This window comes from Zophobas morio, unplaced genomic scaffold, assembly GCF_036711695.1.
Source record: "Zophobas morio isolate AGI-343-1 ecotype UQ-CSIRO unplaced genomic scaffold, CSIRO_AGI_Zmor_V1 ptg000044l, whole genome shotgun sequence".
Classification (NCBI taxonomy): domain Eukaryota; kingdom Metazoa; phylum Arthropoda; class Insecta; order Coleoptera; family Tenebrionidae; genus Zophobas; species Zophobas morio.
In genome coordinates, this window is record NW_026972149.1 from 6,927,442 (window position 1) to 6,951,141 (window position 23,700).

Here is a 23,700-nt window from a genome sequence, read left to right on the forward strand (position 1 = left end):
ATATACAGAAGAGTTAGATTGTCTCCTTTTACATTAAAATACATGTAACACCCAGGCAAAAACGAAAATAGTGTGTAAAAAAATTTATTAACATATAAAAATACCTTAAAAACATACAACACACGTCCTCAATTATAAAATACATAATAAAATGGAATGCACATGTTCACAAATCATAAAAAAATAAAACAATAAAAAAATAAAAAGTACGGAAAGCAAATTAAAGTACAGGTCTCACAGCAATTTCCATGTCGGGATAAAATTGTTCATACTGGAAATTTGGGAACAAGTTAAAACTTAAACATGGAAGAAGTGAATTTTCTTGAACTTTTTGAAGAGATTCAAACAACACGCTGAAAGTGGGTCTTTCGTCCATATCAATCTGCCAACAATCGAGCATTATTTGGTAAAGCTCATCACTGAGATATTGCATTTGAGGTAAGCGCAACCCTTTTAGAATTCGGTCGGGGATTTCGTTATTGGAAAAGTTGCCATAGGGGGTCCCCCCTAAAACAAAAACAAACAAAAAACAGTAATTATAAAATACAACACAGTAATGACGCACCTAAAACACAGATCTCCCATAAAAGACAAGCAAACGACCAAACGTCACTTTTTGAATTGTGCGGTTGCCCTTTGAATACCTCCAGTGCCGTCCAACGAGTATAATCAGGTAAATTGTTATGACTGTAATACTGAGCCAGTCCATAGCCGCTTATTTTTGGAACGAAGCCATTGGCTATTAGAACGTTGCGCGCGCACAGCTGCTTATGGACGATCTTATTTGATTCGAGATGAGCCATGCCTTTTGCTATGTTTGTGCCAATACCTAAAGCTTGAGATTCTGACATATTGCTAAATTTACCAGGTAGCGAGTCCCTGCTCCCTAATAGTAAGTCTTTGAGATTCATAGATACATATTCTAAAACAACCACAACCATCTGAGTAGTCTCACAAGTTCCAATTAAGGCAATAACGTTTTCGTGTTTTCCTGTTTTAACCAACAAATCTAAATCACGAAGCATGTTTTTTTTGTCTTCCGGGGATAATTTTTTATCCGGGACGCTGTAAGCTGCCACTGGTACTAAAGTATCGTTTTCATAGATTGAGCCACTGTTAACTCTTCCGAATCTTCCTACTCCTAATAAATTCGTCGGTTCTATTTTTAACTGGTTGTAAGGTATTGTTCTCAGCCTTTGTTTTAAGTTTCTGTAATGATTCGCTTTTGTGTGTTCTTCCTCTGGTATATACCCATTGTTTTCCTAATGGTGCTAAATTTTAGTAAAAAATTAGTAGTCGTGGTAATATACTTGCCACTTCTATCATCGGTCCTTGGAGGGTCAACTCCTGATTTTCCGATAACCGATGACGTCTATTTGTAACCCGACTTTTTAAAAGTATGAACCCGATTATTCCCGCGATGAGCATAAAACTGAGCAAACCAATGGCAATTGATAGCCCTATGATAACAGCTGGCGAGTCGCCGCTGACTTCTACTTGATTGCCGTACTCGTCATGTACCTCTCTAACGTGATTCTCGACACTACTAAAGGCTCTTTTGGTTTCTCCATTTAGCGTACTAACAATCCCTGCTATAATTTTATAAGACACATTTGATTCCAAAGGCGCATTGTAAAATCCGTTGTAATATCTACCGTCCCCGACTCTAAAATTTTTCCGGATGTTCTACAACACGCGCATTATTCACGGACCCCACAAATGTTTACCAGTACCTCCGGGTTTAGTTTTGCTGCTATGTAGTAATCTATACCTTCTCTTTTGGCTTCGTCGTACGACTTCAACAGTTCTTCTTGAAAAATTTGTTGACTGTCTTCGTTCATAACGACAACTAAATACGACGTAATTGGTCCGTTGCTGTTTGGAGTTTCCATTAGTTTCACTTCTACGGTGGTACCTTCTTTTTTTATTACTTTGGGAGACTCGGGGTGATTTTCCGGCTCTAAAACACCAATTTAGAAAATTCGGGGCTAAATTTTCGAATTAAACAAAAATTTTAATACTCACCACCGACTTTTGTCTCAATTATCTGAAAAAATTGAGCTCCAGGACCATCAGGGGACACTGCACGTAAAGTAACATTATATTTAGTTGCAGGCAAAAGAATGATCTGAGTACGAAAAGTGTCGTTAGTGTATGTCCATTCTGGACTGTTAGCAATATAATTCGCGTAAGTGTGATTAACGACTGCTTTTATTAAGTAACCGCTAATTTCGGTGAAAGATTTGGGTTGTTTCCATGATATGTGCACACTTTTATCTGTGATGTTCCTAAGATGGACATCCTCAGGCGGTCCAGGAACTGAAAATAACACACTTTGAGAAAACAGCAATAAAACGACTCAGTAGACGTAAAACATGCGGACGGGTCCACTTAAGAATTTGTGGGGGGGGGGGGGGGCACTATATGGTCAGGTGACAGATTGTGACGTTATTCTCACAGCATTTCTACTCTAACACAACGGGGAAATAGCACGGACGAGAGTAACACACATTTATTTTAAAATTTGTTAAAATTATTAACAAAATTCAGACGCCATGTCAAATTGTATTAAAAAAAACTAACCTAAGTTTCCTGTGACATACACATCTGTTAGGTTTGGTTTTAATTCACAGTATGAGCAGAACTCATTGCAGAGTAATGTACTGTTTATTTCCACTCCTAGATAGTTATCACAAGAACACAAACCCCTGTCATCCAATAACGCATATCTAAAAAAATTTTTTTTGAGTTATATTTTTAAAATAATTAAAAACGCTACTTGTAGTATTTTGAGTAGCATTCACTAATGCACTGATCAACTGTGGCATGTTGAGGTAGCCGGTATGTCTGTGTCGAATGGCTATTTCTATAACAACCCTTAAATCTCTCATTCATACCCAACCCTGCACTTAAAAGCATTAGAAACAATCCAGTTCTTATCATTATGCTCGCTTTCTGGGTCAATAAAACACTAAAACACAACGCTAACACAAACACCTAAAGCAAATATTTTGTTTACCTGTTTGTAGAAAATGTCTTCAATCAGCATATTACATGTCAAATTTGCTACCCGATATGCAGTGGTGATCTCTGATATGTTTGGTCGATGAAATACGACATACCTATGATTGAGGTTAACAACAATAAATGCAAATGAACACACCCCAAATGACTAATGTGGTTTATATAGAAATGATTCACTGAAGATTTTCACATAAATTTTGGCTTTTACATCGAACCACTTTCTGGCAGCATTATTGCTGTGCTATTTTTGCGCTTTTATTTACATTACCAATCAACTTTCTGTTTAGACGTGATTTGTATTTGTTAAACTGTAAAACCGAAATGCTTCCGAATTACGACCTGTCAAATCAATGTGTCAAAACAAAGCGGTGGGCGTTGCCAACCTAACGTAACGAAACGACGTACGATTTTTTATTATCCCAAAATGAAATCCTTTTCAGTGCCTTTTCATTAATCGTCTTTAAATTTTCACGGCATTAGCAAGTTGCAGGAATTAATTCTGGCGTTAAAAAATGGCTTTAATTATTTGACATGACTGACATTTGAGTACGGGCACCTAATTGTGCATACTTTATTATTATTATTATCATATTTAATAGTGTCTCTCAATTCATGTACATAAAAAGCTACACGTCTAAATTTAGTTACAACTTTTTTAAAAAAATTCATCTTCTTTGTTTTGAACATCGGCAACAATCGCGACCTTTCGGGTACATTCGATTAATTCAAACCAAATACACGTTAGTTTTGTCTGTTTTAAACTGTCAAAGTAGTGTGTGTAAAAAAAGTGTTGGATTTTATGTTATAACTAATTCTATTGTTTGTTGTGGGTTTTATTGCGTACTGTTAGCTGCCTTCGTCGTCGTTAATAGCAGGTACATCAATAAATAGCCGAAACGATAAAAAGTTAACCTTTAATTGTCACACTTGTTTTTTATATCTTGTGAAAGACACTAAAATAAATAACATTTCTAGTACAATACAAGTTAGTGAAGCATTTGTTGGTTCTCCGAATATAAGTTTGCATGTTTATTTCAATTTTACTGTTATAAAAGTTTCTTAAAAAAAAATTAGATGTTTTGTTGGAATTTTTTACGTACGCTTGTTCTTAGAGCGAAATTTTCATTTGGGGCCTCTTTGAACATAAATAGTACGATTGAGAATTTTATGATCGAGTAATCCTTTGACGTGCGTGACGTCACTGCATTCGAATTTGACGTTAAGTGTCACGTGACAGATCTGTGTCCCACACAATCATACGTTTAATTGCTGTTTTTTGCATTTTCAACGTAGAGTCCAATATGTCATCCGACAAGGAGGCTGAAGTTCTTGAAGATGTCCCTATAGGGGATTCTACAGTAAGTTTCTTACTATGTTTTAAAAACTAGCTTTCACTTTGTTTCACAGTTTACCAAAGAAAAAACGCCAAGTAAAGACTCAACTTTTTTAAAAGTGCGTATATATTGTTTGAGTTAATTAAGCTAATTTGTTGTTTTGTTAGGACGAACGTTCCATCCGTACTTCCTTAAACTCAACTCATAGTCGCTCTTTTTCAAGTTCTGAAGCAGTGTCTGGATACAGCGATATTGTTAACATACTGGGAGATGTGGTGAGTTGTAGAATAGTTAATAAATCAGAAAATTATGTTTGTGTATATAGCTGGATCATGTGAATAACAAGATAAATACTCCGTCTGAACCTGTGAAACGCAATACGCTTGAAGAGGTAATTAGAAAATATTTATTATTATTATTATTATTATTATGACTTATGTTATTAAAGGTTGGTAACAATACTGTGATCTTAAACAAAACAATGGTAAGATTGATAATATTAAAAAAATACATATTTCTTTCTTTTCTTTTTCAAAATAAAGGATTTGTGTGCACCCGAGATTAGAAATAGTGCCCCCATGACCGGAAAGGTAAGGTTCTAACACTTGATTAAAATCCAATTTATCACCTTCTAAAAAGATATATATACATTACCATTTTTGTTTTATTTAGGAAAATCTGTGTGATCAAACAATTACCATAACTGAGGTAGGTCGACATTTCCAAAATTTCTAAACTGTGTAATTGTAAACTTTAAGGCACCAATTATTGATAGTAGTATTCTGAGCCTTCATAATGAAACAACAGACAACATTGTTGAGACACTTAATGAAACATTCCCTAAATTGGAACATTTAATATGTAAATCTCAAAAAATCCAAGAAGTTACATCATTAGAGGTGTCATTTAACAACATTACGTATATTTAAAACTCACATTTTCTTTAAGGAACACAAAATTAACACCACTGTGGTTGTCGATCTGAGTGAAACTACAAATGTTGACAAAACGGACTTTGTTTCTTCAGACACAGAAAGTTTAGAGAATGTTTCGTTGCGTGCTGAAGCACACAATGAAACATTCTCTCAACAACGTGTGGTTAAAGCTGATGTGCTTCTTGATCTGAATGGAACTAGAGATGAAAAACTCAGTCCAGTATTCGCGAAAGACAATATTGAAGAAATTGTTAAACTGACTGGAAATATAGATTTTGAAAAGGAAGACCGTGTAGCGCTAGGTAGTCCATCTCTTGCGGTTTATGATTTGTGTGAAACCTCAGAAGAGGACTCCGTTTTTGAAGAACTCGACGAAACATTACCGGTAGAAGACACGATTGAACTTATTGATCTGACTGAGACTATAAATAGTGAAGAAACGACAGTAAAAGCACTCAATGAAACATTCCCGAAAAAAGATCTAGATAAAACAACGCAAGTCTCATTTACTTGTGACTCGAGTGAAACTACAAAAACTGAAGCTCTCAATGAAACCTTCTCAAAGGAGAAAAGTTTGTGTGAAACAGTAAAAGTTGAAACTGAGACACCACTTGACCAAGTAGATGACATAAATGAAAACTCTGACGAATCTGTTGTAAGTTGTGATGAAACAAGGCTGTTAAGTTCTTCAAATTCAGAAGCTCACGACGAATCGTCGCCTTTAAAACATGGCATAACCCAATCAAATCAGGTTGGAATATTCTTAAATATTTTTGATTGGTAACCACGTACATTCACATTTTCAGCAAACTCAACCTAACGATAATATAAAAGCTGAAAATACTTTCCTAGTTGGCGAGACTGACAATATCACAACCCGCTCAGATTTGGAGGTACTGTGATATACTGATTTATTCTTTCATTTATTAACGTTTTTAGGACTCGTGCCGAGAAATTCAATTCTGTGACGCTTTGTCTTGCTCCACTTTCGAAAATGTTTGTAAATAAATGAGAATGTTTTATTTTTCTAAATTCCACTTTTATAGCACCAGGAATCAGTGGTTTCGTCCCCCAGTGTCCAGTCAGCCACGATTGAAACAGTTGATTCGTCTGATAAACAGGGAGATGTCGCAATACAAGTATTATTATTTTGTAATATTTTCTTTAAAAAGAACGCTTATCCCTTAGGAACAACCCGTCAAATGTCGCAAATCGATAATAAATTTGATGCGTTCCAAACTAGCAGACCTAGAGCCTTATAGTCCTTGCCGCCTAGAGTTAGCTGCAGCTTTTGATAATTTAAAAATTAACACCACGGCAGAGGAAAGTTTCCTAAGTTGTGAAGAGGTAAAATTATAGTTCATGTCGGCCATATTGTCCACGTGAAATTTTAGGCTTCTCTCATTGGCGATTCTCTTAATAACGACGAACCAATGGACATCTCACCAGAAAATCCACATGTAACTAAGACTGTGACGGACTTTGAAAATTCTGTAGTCATGGAAACCACCGAAAATGACAATATAAGAACAGAAAAAGAAGTGAATAGTGCGGCTCAACTAAATCCCCAAAATAAATCCGTGTCAAATATTTTTGAATCGACCCCAAAAGAAGTGGGTATCTACGTATTTTTTAAAATATATCTCATTTAATGTTTTAGAGTACTGAGTGTCCTGCGCTAGTAATTGAAGATGTGTCGGATATCACACAGCCGGAGGTACGTAACATGAAACTTTTCCTTTTCGAAATTTTTGTTCTTTTAGAAAATAATGCCGGAAGTTGATGTCGATACCAGTGGTAATAATGACGCAGCGTCACAACCAAACAGTGGAAATTTAAATGTACACAACACTTTCACGGCTCCAAAAGGACCTAGGAGGAGTTCGGGAATTACAATAAGCTCGGTAAGCACAAACATATCCACTTTATTAACAAAAACTAATCTTGGTTGCTAATTTTTAGATGAACTTTGGAAAGACTCCATCGCCGGTTAAGCAACATTTGAACTATCTAGACGAAGAATATAAAAACGCTTTAACAGAGGTAATAACACAGTTCTTTGTTGCTAATTCCATCAACCGCCCGAGTCCTTAATACACATATGTTTTGTCTTAAATAATATTTAGCAAATGTTTTAATAAATTATACTGTAGTCTCCATCAGTCTCGGAAAGAAAAAAGCCACAGTATGAGAGATACCTCACATTGAAACTAGAAATTAATCATTTGCAACAAGACATAGCGAAATTAACTCTGGAACTTAAACAAAAAGAAGGTGATATTATGCGATTGTTGCCACAAAAAATAAAGTTTCCACCGGTGACACGCAAGACACAGATTACAAATACACTTCCAGAAGGGGGCAGCTGGGATAAAGAAAAAGCATCCCTAGAAGAAGAAATAGAAAAACTGCGTGAAACTTTAGACGAAAGAAATAAAGAACAAGTTGAATTTTTAGAAAAGATAAAGATGATTGAAAATGAGCTTGCAGTGACGAAGAAAGAATCTGATTTAAATTTAGAGTAAGTCGCGCATTAATCTGTGTGGTTGTATGTATCTATCTCTCTCTCTCTTTTAATAGGAAACGTAGAGATGCTGAGGAAAAACTTGACAAGAATGAGGCGACAGTTAAAGAACTACAGTATGTTTGTATTAAGTTTCTACAAAAAAATAATTTTGCGTTTTAGGCAATGTTTGAACGGAACTAACGATATACTCACCGAGGCGTTTTCAAAGTTACACCAGACCCAGGAAAACTATGCCCGCGAAAAAGAAAAACACGAATCTACTAAGAGTGCACTTCGTGAGATTATTGGGTAAGTTTGCGTTGGTGTTTTTCCGTCTGTATTGTCGTTTTATTTGACAGTAAATACGAGGAAGCCAAACGCATAGTACTAGCGATGAAAGCAAACGAAATTGTGTATGAAGACACCATAGACAAACTGAGGTCTGAGAAAGAGGATTTTCATAAAACGTTCGAGATGTTTAAGAATTCGGCGTTACAAACAATCGAGGCGTAAGTTAACGCAGGTTTAAATCATTTCAAATTTAACTGTTTTTTTAAGGGCGAACAAGGAAGTTGCAAAAGTCAAGGCTGAGTGTATAAATAAAAATGTGCAGAAGAAAAATTCCAAGCATCATTAGTGTATTTAAACTTTTGTATTATTTATGTTTTATTTTGGCGTTCTGTATTTTTTCACGTTTAATATAATACATCATTTTCTTACAAGTAACTTGTTTTATTAAATTTTACAAAAAAGGATCTTGTTGGGTCTCATCAGTACAGCCTCCATTCCATCAAGCTGTCCATTATTGCGACATATATCACCCTCAATCACGACATTTGGAGACGCTCATGGTTAAGTGTGTCATTCGCCATTGTTAAGGTGCGCACAACTATAAATTCTCACAGATTCTACTAGAGGGCGTTGGTGTCAATTATCCAATCACAACGTTCGATCATTGTTTTTATTATCTGTTGCGGCATTAAACTAAATAAACACACAAAATGTCAGAAGAACACACCGCCGAGTTACCAAAATCCGTACAAGCTCGAATAGAACGCAACCGTCAAAAGGCACTAGCTATAAGGCAAAGCAAACTTGTGTCACATCCTTACGCAAAGAGGTTAGTTTTTTATTAGTATGTAATTACTAAATACTTATATGTTATTTTTTCATAAGTACTGCTATTTCCATCGATAAAACAACGATTAAAATAGGAACAACAAAGTACAAGGACACGGGCGGAGGTTTTTTGCTTGAAGAAGACCCAAAGGAAGAATTACCTGTAATACAAGTGTTACTATTTAAAAACGTCTACTTTATTGTTTGTTTTAGGACGCGATTACCACCACCGAGCCACCCGTTGTGGAAGATGATAGACCAAGTTGTGTAAAATGTGAAAAGTCAATTGCTTCATCATGGTTGTTTGATAATTTTGGTTACAAGTGTTGTGATTCCTGCAAGTAAGTTGAAGTCTAATGTTGAGTGACTCTACAATCATATTATAGGGATACTGACGAGGAACATAAACTTATTACCAAAACGGAAGCGCTAAATAGATATTTACTGAGAGATTTTGATCTGGATAAGCGTGAACCACCTCTTAAGTACATCACGCGGAAGAATCCACACAATGTACGCTGGGGCGAAATGAAACTGTTTTTAGAACTGCAGGTGAAGAGATAAAAACATTTACATTGGATTAATTTTTTTCAAATCACTGATTTCTCTGATTAGCTTAATTTAAGACCTCTAACTGATAAGTTCACTTTATGTAAGTGTAAATTGTTTGACAGGTGGTGAAACGGGCCTTAGAGGTGTGGGGTAGCGAAGAGAAAATAGAAGAACAGCGTGAGCTGCGAGAAGAGAAAAAGGTGTTGGCGAAAACCAAAAAATACAATAAGCAGTTGAAAGAATTAAAAATGAGTATGAGAAGTAGTTTGTACGATAGAACGTCAGCAACTGCGCATGTGCACGAGTTTGGTCCAGAAACATATCACGAAGAAGAAGATAACTACACCCGTAATTGTTTAACTTGCTCGTATGTAGAAACCTTTGAAAAGATGTAAATTTCCTTGTATACTTTATAAATAAAACATTTTTATTATAAAATTTTTATTTACAATAATTACATCAATTTGAATAACATCCTACTAACGTAAAGAACCTTTATGTTGCCAAGTACATGTAAACAATCACATCAATAAATACGCTCTGACAACCTGAGGATATGATTCTGACGTGGCAAAAACATTCTTACATATACATATAAAATTAAATTACTCAAGCGTAAGTACAAACAAAAATAAGCTACAATCACTTTAACATTTATCCTTACAAGGAGGAGTGAGGTACATCCGATTAAATTCTTCGGGTATTGTGGTTGAAGATCTATTGTGTCTAAGGTGACTTTTGACTAAGTGGCCTGCCGTGAGTGCCGCCATGAGGGATAGCTCGCCTGCCAAGACCGTCCCGCAGACAATCCGCGCCAGCCGACTCGCGTTTTCTCCCGGACAGTCCGGATTCGGCCCCTTGACTCCCAACATCTCCAAGCAGGACGATTGAGCCGGAAGAACAGTGCCTCCACCCACCGTTCCGATTTCTATAGACGGCATAGTGCACGATATATACAAGTCTTCTCCGTCGTCCCCCCACGGCTCCATCAGCGTCATGCAGTTGCTGCTGCCGATGTTCTGCGCCGGGTCTTGGCCCGTCGCGATGAAGACGGCGGTCACAATGTTGGCGGCATGGGCGTTAAACCCGCCTATGCTGCCGGCGACGGCGGAGCCGATCATGTTCTTGGAATTGTTGACGTCGACGATGGCGGGGGTACTCGTTTTTAATACTTTCTTCACGATGTCCGACGGAATAATCGCCTCGCACACCACCGACTTTCCTCTACCTTCGATCCTAGAAAACACGTTACATTAATCTCGCGTAATTGAGCCTGGAGGACGATTACCAGTTGACGGCGGCGGGTTTCTTGTCCGTGCAGAAGTTGCCGCTGAGACTGAGGATTTCCATTTCGGGAAATTGCTTCTGGACATACTTCAGCGACATCTCGGTGCCTTTCGACACCATGTTCATGCCCATGGCGTCCCCGGTTTGGGCTTCGAACCGCACGAACAAGTGCCGACCGGCTATTCTTATCAAGAGTTTGGACAGTCTTGCGAACCGACTGCTGGAGTCGAATTGTTGCTTCATAGTTTCGAAGTTTTGGGGGCACTTCATCCAGTGCATGGCTTCACTGCAAAAGTATCAGACCATATATAACCTATAAGTCCGACAGGGACTCTAAATTCTTCAGTTTCGGCAAAATGAATCACCACACTTGTGGTCCTGTACAAATAGCTTCTCCGATAATCAAATTAATTCCACATATTTGTTAACAATAGTAACAATAATTGCTAAATCCACCATAATATGTGTTGAGTACATATTGCATAAAATTTGTGGTTTTCTTAGGAATAACCGACGTCAACAAAGACAAATATTTTATTGTATAATTTTAAATAAGTTACACTTTCAAACAAAAAACTAGAATTAACACTTATTGCAGATTTAGCACCAACTTTGTGTGGTATTCTCCGAAATCATTAAGTCTTTTACTGGATGCGGTTGAAAATTACACGCGTTAAGATATTTATAGATTGCAACTTCCACTCGGATCACTGTGTTGTTCTCTTTGTTCGCGAACAATGTGTCTAACATCAAAAACAAACAGTTTACACGATTGTTAAGCAATGCATATTATAAAAAAGTGTACACAAAATCGAAGTCTGAAGCAGTCGCCACCCTGTTTATACCATTAAGAACTCAACTAATTTATATAATCTCGAGTGTTTTCATCCATCACCCTCTTCATCAAAGGCTAATGTGATTCAAGTTCAATGCATCTATAATTAATTGCTTTCGAAAAATCAGTCCCCCAGTCACATGACAGATAGCTCAGATCTGACAACACAATCTACGTTCGTTTACTTTAATTTCGACTAAAAATCAATATATGTAAAGGGTTGGTATTTACAATTCGTTCTTGCACAAATTACTGCACATAAAGGAAAAAACATGATGGCAGTGCGAAGAGCAATTCCATAATAGAGCGGAAAGAATATCCAAGCTGGTGGAACACACTCGACCTAAATGAGAAGCGAAAGCTGGCTGCGTTTAAGTAATTTCGAAGACGATAATGCATATTGTCGCTGGCAGACGCGTTTAACTTGAACCAAGACTTGAGTAACATATACGGTGTGTACAAATAAAACAAGCAAAGCAATACAGGAATTCCGGAAAAGTTATCAAAAACGTCGTCAAATGACTTGGGAATGGAGGACCATAAAACGGTTACGGTCTAGAAACTTGAATTTGCAAAAGGACCAAGAGAATACTGGGTCCTTAAGAAAAAAAGGTCCCGGGGAAACTGGGAAACGGCTGGAAAAGCAAAACGGGAAAGATACAGACCTGAGAAGGTAGGATACTTTATTATAAATTCAATGAGGTACCAAGAGTTAGGTCTTGGACTTAAATATATCGAGGTACCGAGAAATTCCACGGGACGCCAATCTAACAAAGGCCACCTCAAGAGAAACAAAGTTGTCAAAGTTCTATCTTAGACCCGAGGGACCAAAAGAATTTCGCTATGGTCCCTTTAAGAGGGTCCATACGAAAAAAAGGTCTCGGAATAACTTGAAAAGGTGAAGCGAGTAGGGTAATTTATTACAAAGCGAATGAAGTACTAAACGATATGCGGATACCGATAAATTCTACGGGACGCCAAGTTCAAAAAGGGACCACTAGAAAGAAAATAAGTTCTGGAAGACGATGTAATCCCTCTTCAAAGACACAAAGGTGGGAAAAGTCAGGTCATTAGACTAGATCATGTTCCCGGGTCAGAAGGAAATACCGAGAAGGATTTCTCATTCATAATATAGATACCCGGAGATTTCCGGCGGGTCGAGAAACGCTGGATAATCAAATTGGGTACCTAAAGGTCACTACTACCTAAAGAAAGTCACTGTGGGACTTTAAGTTGACGTATGTGTCCGGGATGACAGTGTGTGTCCGGTCCCAAACGGGCTAGCAGAATAATTTTTAAAAGAGGTGCACCAATGCGGTAACCTTGGTTTTGGGAATGTGTTTATTGCGTGAAAGTGTCTACAGACCTGGCTTTGGTGATGGAAGGGAACCGGACGACTGGCCCTCGCGTCATGCCGTCTCCTACCACTCTGCTGGTGACGCCGCAGCCCATCAGCGCCCGACAGCCCCTGTTGGTGCTCGCGACCAGACATCCCTCCGTCGTGGCCATCGGCACGTATACGTGGCGTCCGTCGAGATTTAGAGGTCCTGCGAACCCGACGGGCACTGGCATGTAACCGATAACGTTTTCACAACACGCCCCCATTACCTAACGAAAAACATAACACAATAATGATTGAATTAAAATTCACGCTACATACTTTGCCGTAATCGTAATTTCTGTATGGCAAATCTGTGAGAGCCCCGGAAAGTTTTCCGTCGACGGTCAAAATTTTCCTTCGGATTCCTACGCCTCGCTCGGGATCATCGACGGCCTTCTCGATTTGATAGGCAGGGATGTGTTTGTTTTGAACGAGCAAAATAATTTCGTCGTCGCTCAGCACTGCACCGCCCAAATTGGTATCGTTGTATATTTTCAAACATTCCTCTATGCTTCTGCATGCCTTCACGGACGCGTCCTTGTTTTCTGTTAACGATTTTTCAGAGCCAGGCTCGAAACGTGCAATATCTGTCTGAACTTCTTTGTCTTCGAATGTTGCGTCTACAACACCGATGTGAGAAGGGTATTTTGTCACACTAATAAGATATACCTTCGTCGTTCCCGTCGCCGCTTAAGAAGAACGACGGCGTTTTTATTAGGGGCATTTTAAATTGCTTATGCTTTGTTTTCGGCTCGGGTCCCGTGTAAACGTGTGCTCTGAGTTGCTCCGCTAAGTCTTCTTTGTTTTCAAAAAATACGAACTTCACTACTAACGCTAACAAGAGGATCAAGATGACGATATGGTCCGCACTAACGGTAACCCATCTGGAATATGCGTGTTGAAAGCTCTTGGAGTTTGTTGGTCTAGTGCTACTTACTTCATAATATATTCGTGTAAGGTTGTGTCGTCCGTGCGATTTAAAGTCATGTGCTGCTCGACGACTAAAGGTCTGATATTGTCCACGTCATCTTCTTTAAAGGGCCACCGACTGAAAGTGGAACCACACCGAATAAGAAACGTGTTAAGACCACCGTTTCGTTTAAACTGGCTAGTAATTTCTTCTCGCTACTATTCATTCATGTTAACACTTGACAACAATGAGATAAAAATAGCCGGAAAAAGGTTAAACATCCTTTAAATATTCAAATGAGTTTTAAAAAAGACCCATTTAGAAAAATTCATTCATATTCCTGCGTTATTAGCATTTTACCTGCGAGCATGCACCAACATTAATCCTGCCGACATGATAAGTTTCACCCTTTGTAGGACCGGGTTCGATTTGTGGTCTTCCTCCTTCAGCGCTCGTGCGATCAGGGATTGTTTGTTACCATAAATATTTGTTGTTCGAGACAACTGAAAGCAGCCGGTTGAGTAGGGTCAAGAATGCGCAAGCGCTTTGCGGTTAAGTAAAAGTGGATTAATTACCTCTAATATTAATGATAAACAGGCTGGATAAAATGTCATAAACACAATATAATTGACTAAAACAGAAAGGCATGCGAAATACGAAAGCATTTCAAGGCGATGGACACCTGTAACAATCACAAAAAAATTTTACACGTCTTTACCATGATACCACGACTCATACCTGAAAGTGTACCAACACCAATGACTAGAGTCTCAACAATGGTATCTAAAGTAATTGTAGGTCCCAAGACGGCCATTCCTCGAGCGATGTTGCTTTTAACTTCTTCCTGATTAGAAGCGCTTAAAGCAGTCTGAGCCAACATCGCGGCTTTCGATAAATCGATCAGCAGAAGAAAGAAAAACAGTGCATCCCTAAAACACGCGTTCTTAAATTGGATTTTTCATTCCACCGAATACTAACTTCAAATCTGATACATCAATCCGCAACAAGTTCAGTACGGTTGACGTAAATACAAAGCTCGAAAAAACAGTGAACAATCCTGCAATACCTACAACAAATTTACTCATGAAAGTTAGACAATGTTTGACAGTTGGGTTAAGAACTGTTATAATTCGGTAACGAGTAACAAGATTGACGTTGAAAGTAAACAAAGCAAGTATAAGATCTTCAAACTATTTGTAAGTCGTTCAAATGGCTGTTGAATGTTTACGGTTGTAAACAACGCTCTCTCTTGACAGCTACAAATCTGACAAGTCTGTTGGGCAAGCAACCAATGAGAACTCGTATTGCATATAGTCAAGGTCATGGTACATTCGGTGTCGAAATTTGCAGTACACTCCCAAATTGTTGACGTAGCTCACGATGACTTGAAACACTCTATACCTACACTACCCGTTATCTTTATGTTGTAACTCAAAAAACGCTCACTTTGGCGATGACAAATCTGTGCTAAGAGAACCTAAACTTTAACCTTGATCTATTTAAAGTGCCTGCCAAGTGTCAAGGACAAATTTAAATTTTCTCTAGACGAACTGACACTCGACATTCTCGCCTAAACTAATAGGGATATTGAAGAGTTAATTCAAACAATGTACAAAGGGTGAGTGAAGAGTGGAACCGGATTGGGCAATACGGTACACGAAAAATGTGAAGACAAACTTTCATTAAAATAACAAAAATAGATGTATAGAAGGCGAGCATGTTTAACTTGTCGTACTAATGGTTTCGAAATGGTGACGCACTTGTTTTTGAGAACCGCCTCAAAATTTCGATTTTTCGTAGTAGGGAGACGAACAATACTTTCTCCGTGTCTCTCAACATTCTTTAACCTTGAATCATTTTCACTTCACTTTCGCCGTTACTTTATTCTAATGTAATGCTTTAATAAGCACGAGGTGATACCGTTTTGCCATTGCAATATTAAAGAGGTCGCTTCGAATCATTTGAATAATCGTAGTCGATTTGTTTCGTAACGGAAGGGAAACGCTTACCTAAAATATACTTCGATCCTAATTTTTCCAAATTACAAAACTGGTAGTAGCAGTAGAGAACGGCCAGGCAGCGAATTAGCGTCATAACAATCACGTCGGCAGCATTATATTCGGCCTACAAAAGATAAACAAAATGAAACTGCAAACTGTATACAATATGTCAGGCACAAATGGGCACAAAAGCATCGACTTTAAAGTGCCGGTTAAATTTTATCATTAATTTTCCACCTATACTATATTTGCACAGGGGTCAGATTAACTTCGGAAGTAGTTCGAACTGGATGCGTTATATTAATGCCTATCGGTATGTTTGTACTTCAAGGATATTAATTCCAGAAATTGGACCCACGATGAGTTCGTCGATCGATCCCACCAACTTCGCGTACTTTTCATATTTACTTAAAAACAATTTTTCGAAAAACGGTCTCCAGTCTCGTTTATCCAAACAATAACATTATTAGCAAACGCATACTTAAACCCTATCTGTTAAACAACTATTACCTACATTGTGGGAAATGAATGAGCCTATTATCACAATCGTTTGTGGGTTTTGATAAGCGTAATCTTTGTTTATCACAAATAAACATGTCATAATTGCAGCGCTACTGCAATCGTGCCAAATCGCCAAAAAATAAAAACCTCGATAATCCCACGTGTTAGAGAGAGACAGCAAGATCATGTTTTATGAATGTAAAGTGCAAAATTTTGAAAAATCATGCAATGCGGTTGCTTGGGCTCTAATTACCTTAACTCATACGGCAAACAGTTACGGCACAAGCTCAGATAACGCAACGTATTGCATGTTTTTCAATCTGGTAGAAATTTGATTACAACAATAGAAGTTGTACCGATTTAGCCATGTAGTGTGAATGTAAACATTCCCATTTTAACCGTCGGTCTAATGAAGCGTATGATGTCGGCTTTGAGTTGATTAAAACAGTGTGATTCAAGCGGATAAATATGTAATTAAATATCTCCCTTTGCGTAAATCACAGTGTCAACGAGACGAAACAATAACACGTATGGTGAAAAATTCAAATCGAGAATTACTTCATCTCTGTTATAAAAATGTTAATTCGAGCTTTCCCTTTCGACTAGTTATGCAGATGTTGCTGTTATAAAATATTTAGCACAATACTCTCCATCGGAGATAGTAACGTAAAATGCCGAGACGTAAATAGAAGTTGATCGTCGTTTGTTGACATTGGCAGTGAAAGTAAGTTTACAACGCGAAGAAAATAATTCTAGAAAAAGACGCGATCAGTTCAACGAGTTCGGCTTAAACACACCCACGAAACTCGATCCTTGAAAGAACTTCCAAATGCACATCTTTAATTCCGATCCTATACAAGCTAAATAACTTAAGTCCTGGGAAGGGAGAAGTTTACGATAACGCTACGGATAATAAGTGTCGTAGGGGATGATCGGTACGCCAAATTAGCTGTCAATCCGAAGGGAGGTTTAGTGAATTGAACAGACAGACGTTATTCTTCGATGAGTTCTATATCGAATAGACTTGTACGGTGATGTCTGTCATATCGTGAATGCGCTAAAATCCATCTGTGATTCTAATTGAGTTTGTTATCAATTCCAGAAATACGAACGTGTGGTTGAAAAGATGTCGATTTCGAACAGGATGAAAAAAACGCACTGCTACTGGCAGCACTGATTTAAAACACCCGCGTTAACCTCGATCCGTCCGATTGACAGTTAATGTCACTCAAAGCCAACTCTAAATCAAAATATTTGCGACCGCACGCCAGGATAAAACACACCCTTCTTGACTGAAAAATACAACAGTTGAAGGGTTGGATACAATGGAAAAATTGGTTGCCTCTGTGCATCTGCAGTTAGCCAACAGTACAACACTACCCTGAAAAAATTTTTAGGCGTACTGGAAACTACTTCACGATGACATTTGGTTAAGTCGCCCACGTAGTAACACATTAATATATACAAGACAACTTCACTTGAAAACGCAAACAAAACCGTCTAAACCGTTATGCAACGCAACCTTGAAAATCCCATAATTTCCAAATAAGAAAATTGGAAAAGTGACGCTCCATAATTACAGCGTTAGATATTATTAAAATTTTCAGGTTTCCAAGGTTAGATTGCAAAAGCTCTTGTGCAATTTTCTCCCAGCGTATTCTTAATTTTTGCAATTGATGCCAAGTGCGGTTCATTGAAAATAGTGTTGTGCAAGAAAACTTCCAATTCGATTTAAAATAATTAACTAAAACTCAATTTATAACAGCACCTGTCGCGAACCGGCTCCGGCGCGCTTAAAATTTTAAAAATGATAAATGACGTGAGGAAAGCTCTAGTCCTGGAACAATTTAGCAGCCGAAAAATTCAATTTTTCGCTCGCCATATTGAACCTTAATTGACGTTTCACCGGAAAAGTACGGGTCCAATGCAATTACTTGTGCGCAAATGTAATTTCCGATGTGCAGGGTAGGCCGTGATTAGAAAGATTGGGTTGGCGATTCTGCGAGCGAGCGGCATGTCACTGTGTTTTGAGGTTAACGAATGACGCATGTGACGGAAATGGACGACTGGAGGTTTACGACCACGGCCTACTTGCACTTTTTTTGCGATTACGTTGTATATATTAAACTTTGAAAGCGAAAATTGGTGGACTAGCTTCCGGACTGAACAATTTGGGTTTTATTTAGTTTACTGACCCAACTTTCATACAATGTTACTTAAGTAAGTTTCCATTGTGATTACGTTATATGAAGAAATACCTCATGGAGACATTCTGCACAATGTCGGAGGGGTGGTTTAGGGGGTGGTGCCGGCTGTTGCTGATCAACTGTCAACATACATGCTGCCAGGGTGAGTGTGGCTACAATAACTTCCCAGGGATGCGTCGCACAGAACTCCCCATGCGCGCGAAATAACCGTGTCGTCATCGTGTAACAGTCGTGAATCGTCTCCTGCAAATAAAAAAAAAACAAAACTTACTACTATATCAACACAAATAATCACAAAGGGATAAAATAAAACCAACAAAAAAAACTACACTAGTCACTGAAATAAAACAAAAAAACAATTGGTGTTGCTTGAATCCTTGAGGAACGCCAGTTGATGCAAAACAAGTGATGAATACAACAATAGTAAATCTATTTAACACAGTATCGATTAACACATATCCAAATAATGAAAATGTTGAAAATTACGGTACAATGTCAACAAATGTCCTTTGTGAGTACTAACCCGATGTTGAACGAACCTGGTTAAAATTCGATCCTGTCAGAAGGAGCCAGATCGGATACCCCAGGCGGAATTTGCGGGCTCTCATATTAAAACAAAAATGTTTTCATAAAAAAGTCAAAAAGCTTTTAAGGGTTTGCTTGTAAATCCCGTTGAAACGCAGATTCCATCTAAAAACCTCGCGAGCGATTACTTTATCTCACGATCGAGCATCAAAACTGCCACCGGAAACAAATATGGAATCGCGAATTCCGCTTCGTATTGGATTTTTGTTTTTCGAGCGCATTCCGGCGTATCGAATTGGATTTGCCGAAAGTCAGAAGGAGACATTCCGCGCGATTAAAAATAATATGGAGTTTTAAATACGCATAAAAAGACGCGACAGACACAACAAGTAAAAATTCAGACACATATCCGCCGAGACGAATCCGAGCGGCGCGTTAATCCGAGGCCTTGACAGACACATTAAGATGTTGCAAGATTTGTGCAACACGAAATTGACAGTGAAAAAAAGTCCGAATTGTGATGTAGGTAATGAGAACGACTTACGAAACGCCGTTTGAGGTAAATGTCAAATTGCCGAAATCTGGCCAAAGCTTGACATTGAGACGGTTTCTCTATCGATTAAACCATTTGTAGCGTTTTTTTGTAAAATTAATCTGGTAGTTTGATTGATAATGGGGTGTATTGTTGTTGAATTTAGTCGGTAATTAATGAACGTCGATAGATTACAACAGCAAAATATGTTCATAAATTAATTGATCTTAGGGAAGTAGATTCCATTAGTTGATGTCAAAATCGATAGCTACAAATTGGCGCAGAGCCTTCTGTAGCCATCATACGTGTACATGACACGGTTTTAACGTAAATACGGGATTATTTTTAATGAGAGCGCAACCGAAGGGCTATAAATCCAAAATAAATGAACAGCTGAATTATAGTTGAACTTCGATTCATTTCAACTTACGCAATTCCATGCAAACGGGTCAATCGAACGCTTATACTTTTTACCTTACCTAATGTGGGTGCACCAAGTATTTACACCAACAAACACATTGTGCACGATTTTTCACTTAAGTAGTAACTAAGTCGTTCGTCCTTTCAGAAAAAAAGTGACTATAATCGTACGATCCACAAGGCGCTGACGTTTGCCGCCTCGTTGGAATAGGAATTATACTTAATTAAATTGTCAGATGACATTACACGCTAATTTGTGGTTTGTAGTAAATATAATTTTGAAGGTAAGCGGCAAACAGACATCATAAATGTTACATATTGGGTTAATGGAACATGTATTTACGGGTAATCTCTGTAACCAAAGTATGACAACACAGTCATAAAAAACACAGTGGACAGGTTTTCCGCAGAACCTGCTGTCTTAAATGAGCTAAAATTTATGAAGCCCGTTTTTGCAATGATGTTCATCCTCGAATAATACCCACACTAATTGATAATTTGTATTGAGAGCAATGACAATATCACAACAAAATCATCATCATTCTTTTCCAAGACAAACTGATGAGGAATTGCTTGGTAACGATGTTCGAATTCTTGAAAATGCACGAGGTAGGTATTTTTCAGGATGCTTGATCCGATTTCAGATAAATCAAGTACCTAGTCATCAAAGCCGCTGCACCCAATGTTAATTACCAGGAAGAGAAAAGTCCTCAGAGTTCGACAAATGAAACTTGCAACAGCAAGTGCTCTAAATTACTCACAAATGACATCCACTAACGTTTCAATATTCTTCAGTCGCTTCAAATCCACACTGATGAAATCACACCGACGTTCACGTATCAACGACATCTGAATCCATTCATGCCGTAAAAATGCCTTGCATTGGAGGATCTGTCCTAAGTCGTCACTTTTAAATTACATAACAGATAAGTTATCAGTTTTGAATTACATCATAGATAATTCATCCGTTCGGAGATTGAAAATGACCCCGCCGTAACGACTTAGGAACAAAAGACTTTTAAAGGTGGTCACACTGTCAGGATGTCGCGACATTGGGTTCTTCTCATGCGTGACCATTATTACATACACCTTTCACATTAACAATGTATCATCTAATCACTTGCGACGATCTTATTTTATTATCAAATCAATGATGGGGTTCACGGAATGCCACGATTCGGTCAACGCACTGATGATGATTTGCACTTACTTAAAAAAAAAAATCTAAATTTGTGAGTGACACAATTCGTACTTATGGTCGTTCTAAATATGCTATATATTACAACATTCGTGATTTTACGATATCATAACGTAACAAAATTGTGTTCCTTAAGTATGGTAATTCGTTAATTATGCTTAATTAGGAACTTCATTCATTTCAACATCACCAGTTACTCAAAGTTTTCCGCTCAAGTTCAAGGTGGTATTGGGTAAAAAGTAGAGTAAAAGAGCTTTTATGTTCTATTTTAAGAACTTGTTGTGCAAAGACTATTCATCCATATTTCATCGATTATATTAGATAATCGACTATATCAGAAAAAGTTGTGCCTTTTATGTTAATTGATATTCGGATACTAAACCGTCTATTTTTAACTAAAGCAATTTATGAAAAACATAATCGATTTCAAAATCGATACTCTTAGTACTCTTGGTAAGTTAAATAATAACTGAAATCTTAGATTTTTTGTATCAAAAAAAAGCTACAAATTGACAAACGATCGATTTATCAAAAACAGGATTGATTAAATTGTCAGCACACGCTATAACATGTCTTTAAAATATTATCGATCATTAAAAGAGGAATTCGTGCTTTCTTTCTCATTTTATAAAAACGAGGTCCAAACTTACCAAAAACTGTTAAATTTATTGTTTCTCTTAGCACTGTGTAATCGATTTTCGTCGATTAAGTTTATATTTCCAGTTCAGTAAAGATTATAAGAACAGCATTCCATTAATATAAATTTAAAAACCTGATAATGCAAACAGCACGATCTCAAGCGAAGCTGATTTTATATTAACCTTAATCGTGTTGATGTTTGTGATTACTGATTAATTTATACCTGCACTATAATAAAAAAAATTCATAATCGATTAAATCGAAACGAATTGCTAAACTAACAAATCAGTTTCAAAATTGAATTTTGTCCTTTAATTGATTTAATCAATCAATATTTTAAATAATAAATGATAACGGTGATATCTTAACTATAATCGATTTCTAAAACCGGCGATTTATCAAAAAAGAAGCAGATTAGTATACTACGTCTTTCGGTAAAATAGTATCAATGGATTCAAAACCTTCCTGATTCCACTTTCATCGATTAATCAACATTCGAAAAAAATTGATAATGATTCAGTAATCGGCGTTTAAACCGATAAATTTGATGATGATTCAGTAATCGACGTTTAAACGAGATGTATGATGTGATTTTGAAAGTTTATTCCTAAAAAAAGTAACCGAGTTTTGATCATTACTCTATAATCCATTTTTAAAGAGAGACACAAAAATGGGGCAGTGAAATATTATCGATACAGGTATAAAACTATCGATTATTAATAATTGTAACCCTGACAATTTGATATGCATCGATTGATCAACATTTGAAAAACATTTACTTTTGATAATAATTTAGCAATCGACCTTCACCTAAACCCAGACGTATGACACTATTGATTATCAAAATCGGAATGAAATAGAAGTATTTTCTTTGGCTAAGTTTGCAAACGCAGAGATATAAAGTAATCGATTATCAAAATTGACACAACTAACAATTTGACGGTTTATCATCCTAATCCAAGTGTGTCGATTTATCAATGGAATAGAATTCAATCTCTGGTGATCATTCTAATGGATTTTCCTCTATTTCAGTGCTTTTAATCATATGCTAAATCAGAGGAAACTCATATTGTAGTATCAGACGTTATCGATTATCAAAAAGTTGTCTTTCGCTTAACTGAGATGGAAAGTGAAATTAGTCAGGAATCTAAAGCGTAAACGATTTTCTCGAGTAATCAAAATTTTTAAAATATTTAACAAACGAAAAACACCTGCTATCAAATTTGAGAAATTCTAGTTTTCAAAAACGATAGTTTGATTCGTCATAAAACCATGCGAAATTTCTTACTTTTTTTAAACTTAAGGATACGTTATCAACTAGTTATCATAGTATGCATATGTATCTAAAAGAAAATAACATAAAAACTCCTTATCAATGCACTGCAAAAATTTAAATGGGTTACTTTAAATACGGTTTTTATGGGTTTTTTGATAAAACTTGATAGCTATGACATGGGCAATATATAACATTTGGCAATTCGTTAAGTTAATGAAGACGATAAAGTTAAGTGTTTGAAACGCTGAAATAAGTATGCATCTCTGCAACAGAATATAATTAATTACAGTTCCACTAATGCATCTGTCATGTATTCACTTTCCATACTAAATATTGATAGTGGTGCTTTTGAGTTATGGCTAATGAACTATGAGCGATATATTGATTCCATACGTTTTAAAGACACTTTGACGGATTTTTCAAAAATTAAGAAAAAAAATCAAAATTAGCGGTGTAGAAAATAACGTTTAAATGACTGTATTTGTGATATTATATAGCATATTGCTACATAAAATCACA

General features: G+C 37.1%; 4 protein-coding genes across 4 annotated transcripts in view; 2 read left to right on the forward strand and 2 right to left on the reverse strand.

Annotated features, from left to right (window-relative positions):
* Positions 1-71: 71 nt before the first annotated feature.
* Positions 72-3,387, reverse strand: Wsck (wsck). The gene is made up of 8 exons (XM_064072522.1): positions 3,020-3,387; positions 2,780-2,971; positions 2,584-2,729; positions 2,026-2,319; positions 1,734-1,960; positions 1,315-1,686; positions 566-1,262; positions 72-507 (listed from the first exon to the last, which is right to left on the reverse strand). Exons 2-8 carry the CDS (start codon positions 2,941-2,943, stop codon positions 221-223), a joined length of 2,187 nt encoding a protein of 728 aa, XP_063928592.1. The 5' UTR covers positions 2,944-2,971; positions 3,020-3,387; the 3' UTR covers positions 72-220.
* Positions 3,388-3,765: 378 nt separating this feature from the next.
* LOC135141756 (TATA element modulatory factor-like) lies at positions 3,766-8,521 on the forward strand. Its single transcript, XM_064073158.1, has 23 exons — positions 3,766-3,899; positions 4,318-4,382; positions 4,432-4,476; positions 4,526-4,633; positions 4,684-4,749; positions 4,807-4,842; positions 4,901-4,948; positions 5,031-5,066; positions 5,117-5,257; positions 5,307-6,044; positions 6,100-6,186; positions 6,233-6,289; positions 6,340-6,432; positions 6,482-6,640; positions 6,688-6,906; positions 6,954-7,010; positions 7,057-7,197; positions 7,256-7,336; positions 7,447-7,814; positions 7,874-7,933; positions 7,980-8,108; positions 8,159-8,308; positions 8,358-8,521. The coding sequence occupies exons 2-23, from the start codon at positions 4,326-4,328 to the stop codon at positions 8,434-8,436; spliced, it is 2,955 nt and encodes a 984-aa protein (XP_063929228.1). The 5' UTR covers positions 3,766-3,899; positions 4,318-4,325; the 3' UTR covers positions 8,437-8,521.
* Positions 8,522-8,722: 201 nt separating this feature from the next.
* On the forward strand, positions 8,723-9,908 carry LOC135141758 (DNA repair protein complementing XP-A cells homolog). Its single transcript, XM_064073160.1, has 5 exons — positions 8,723-8,919; positions 8,976-9,081; positions 9,132-9,259; positions 9,305-9,470; positions 9,593-9,908. Exons 1-5 carry the CDS (start codon positions 8,801-8,803, stop codon positions 9,863-9,865), a joined length of 792 nt encoding a protein of 263 aa, XP_063929230.1. The 5' UTR covers positions 8,723-8,800; the 3' UTR covers positions 9,866-9,908.
* LOC135141757 (3-hydroxy-3-methylglutaryl-coenzyme A reductase-like) overlaps positions 9,895-23,700 on the reverse strand; it is a 30,378-nt gene continuing 16,572 nt past the window's right edge. Inside the window, exons 2-13 of the mRNA XM_064073159.1 lie at positions 18,643-18,834; positions 15,893-16,007; positions 14,862-14,949; positions 14,622-14,812; positions 14,459-14,565; positions 14,244-14,386; positions 13,911-14,021; positions 13,643-13,857; positions 13,253-13,593; positions 12,959-13,200; positions 10,759-11,043; positions 9,895-10,706 (exon numbers count right to left, since the gene is read on the reverse strand). Coding sequence (XP_063929229.1) covers positions 10,118-10,706; positions 10,759-11,043; positions 12,959-13,200; positions 13,253-13,593; positions 13,643-13,857; positions 13,911-14,021; positions 14,244-14,386; positions 14,459-14,565; positions 14,622-14,812; positions 14,862-14,949; positions 15,893-16,007; positions 18,643-18,834 — 2,619 coding nt within the window. The 3' untranslated portion in view covers positions 9,895-10,117. The remainder of the gene's footprint in view (positions 10,707-10,758; positions 11,044-12,958; positions 13,201-13,252; positions 13,594-13,642; positions 13,858-13,910; positions 14,022-14,243; positions 14,387-14,458; positions 14,566-14,621; positions 14,813-14,861; positions 14,950-15,892; positions 16,008-18,642; positions 18,835-23,700) is intronic.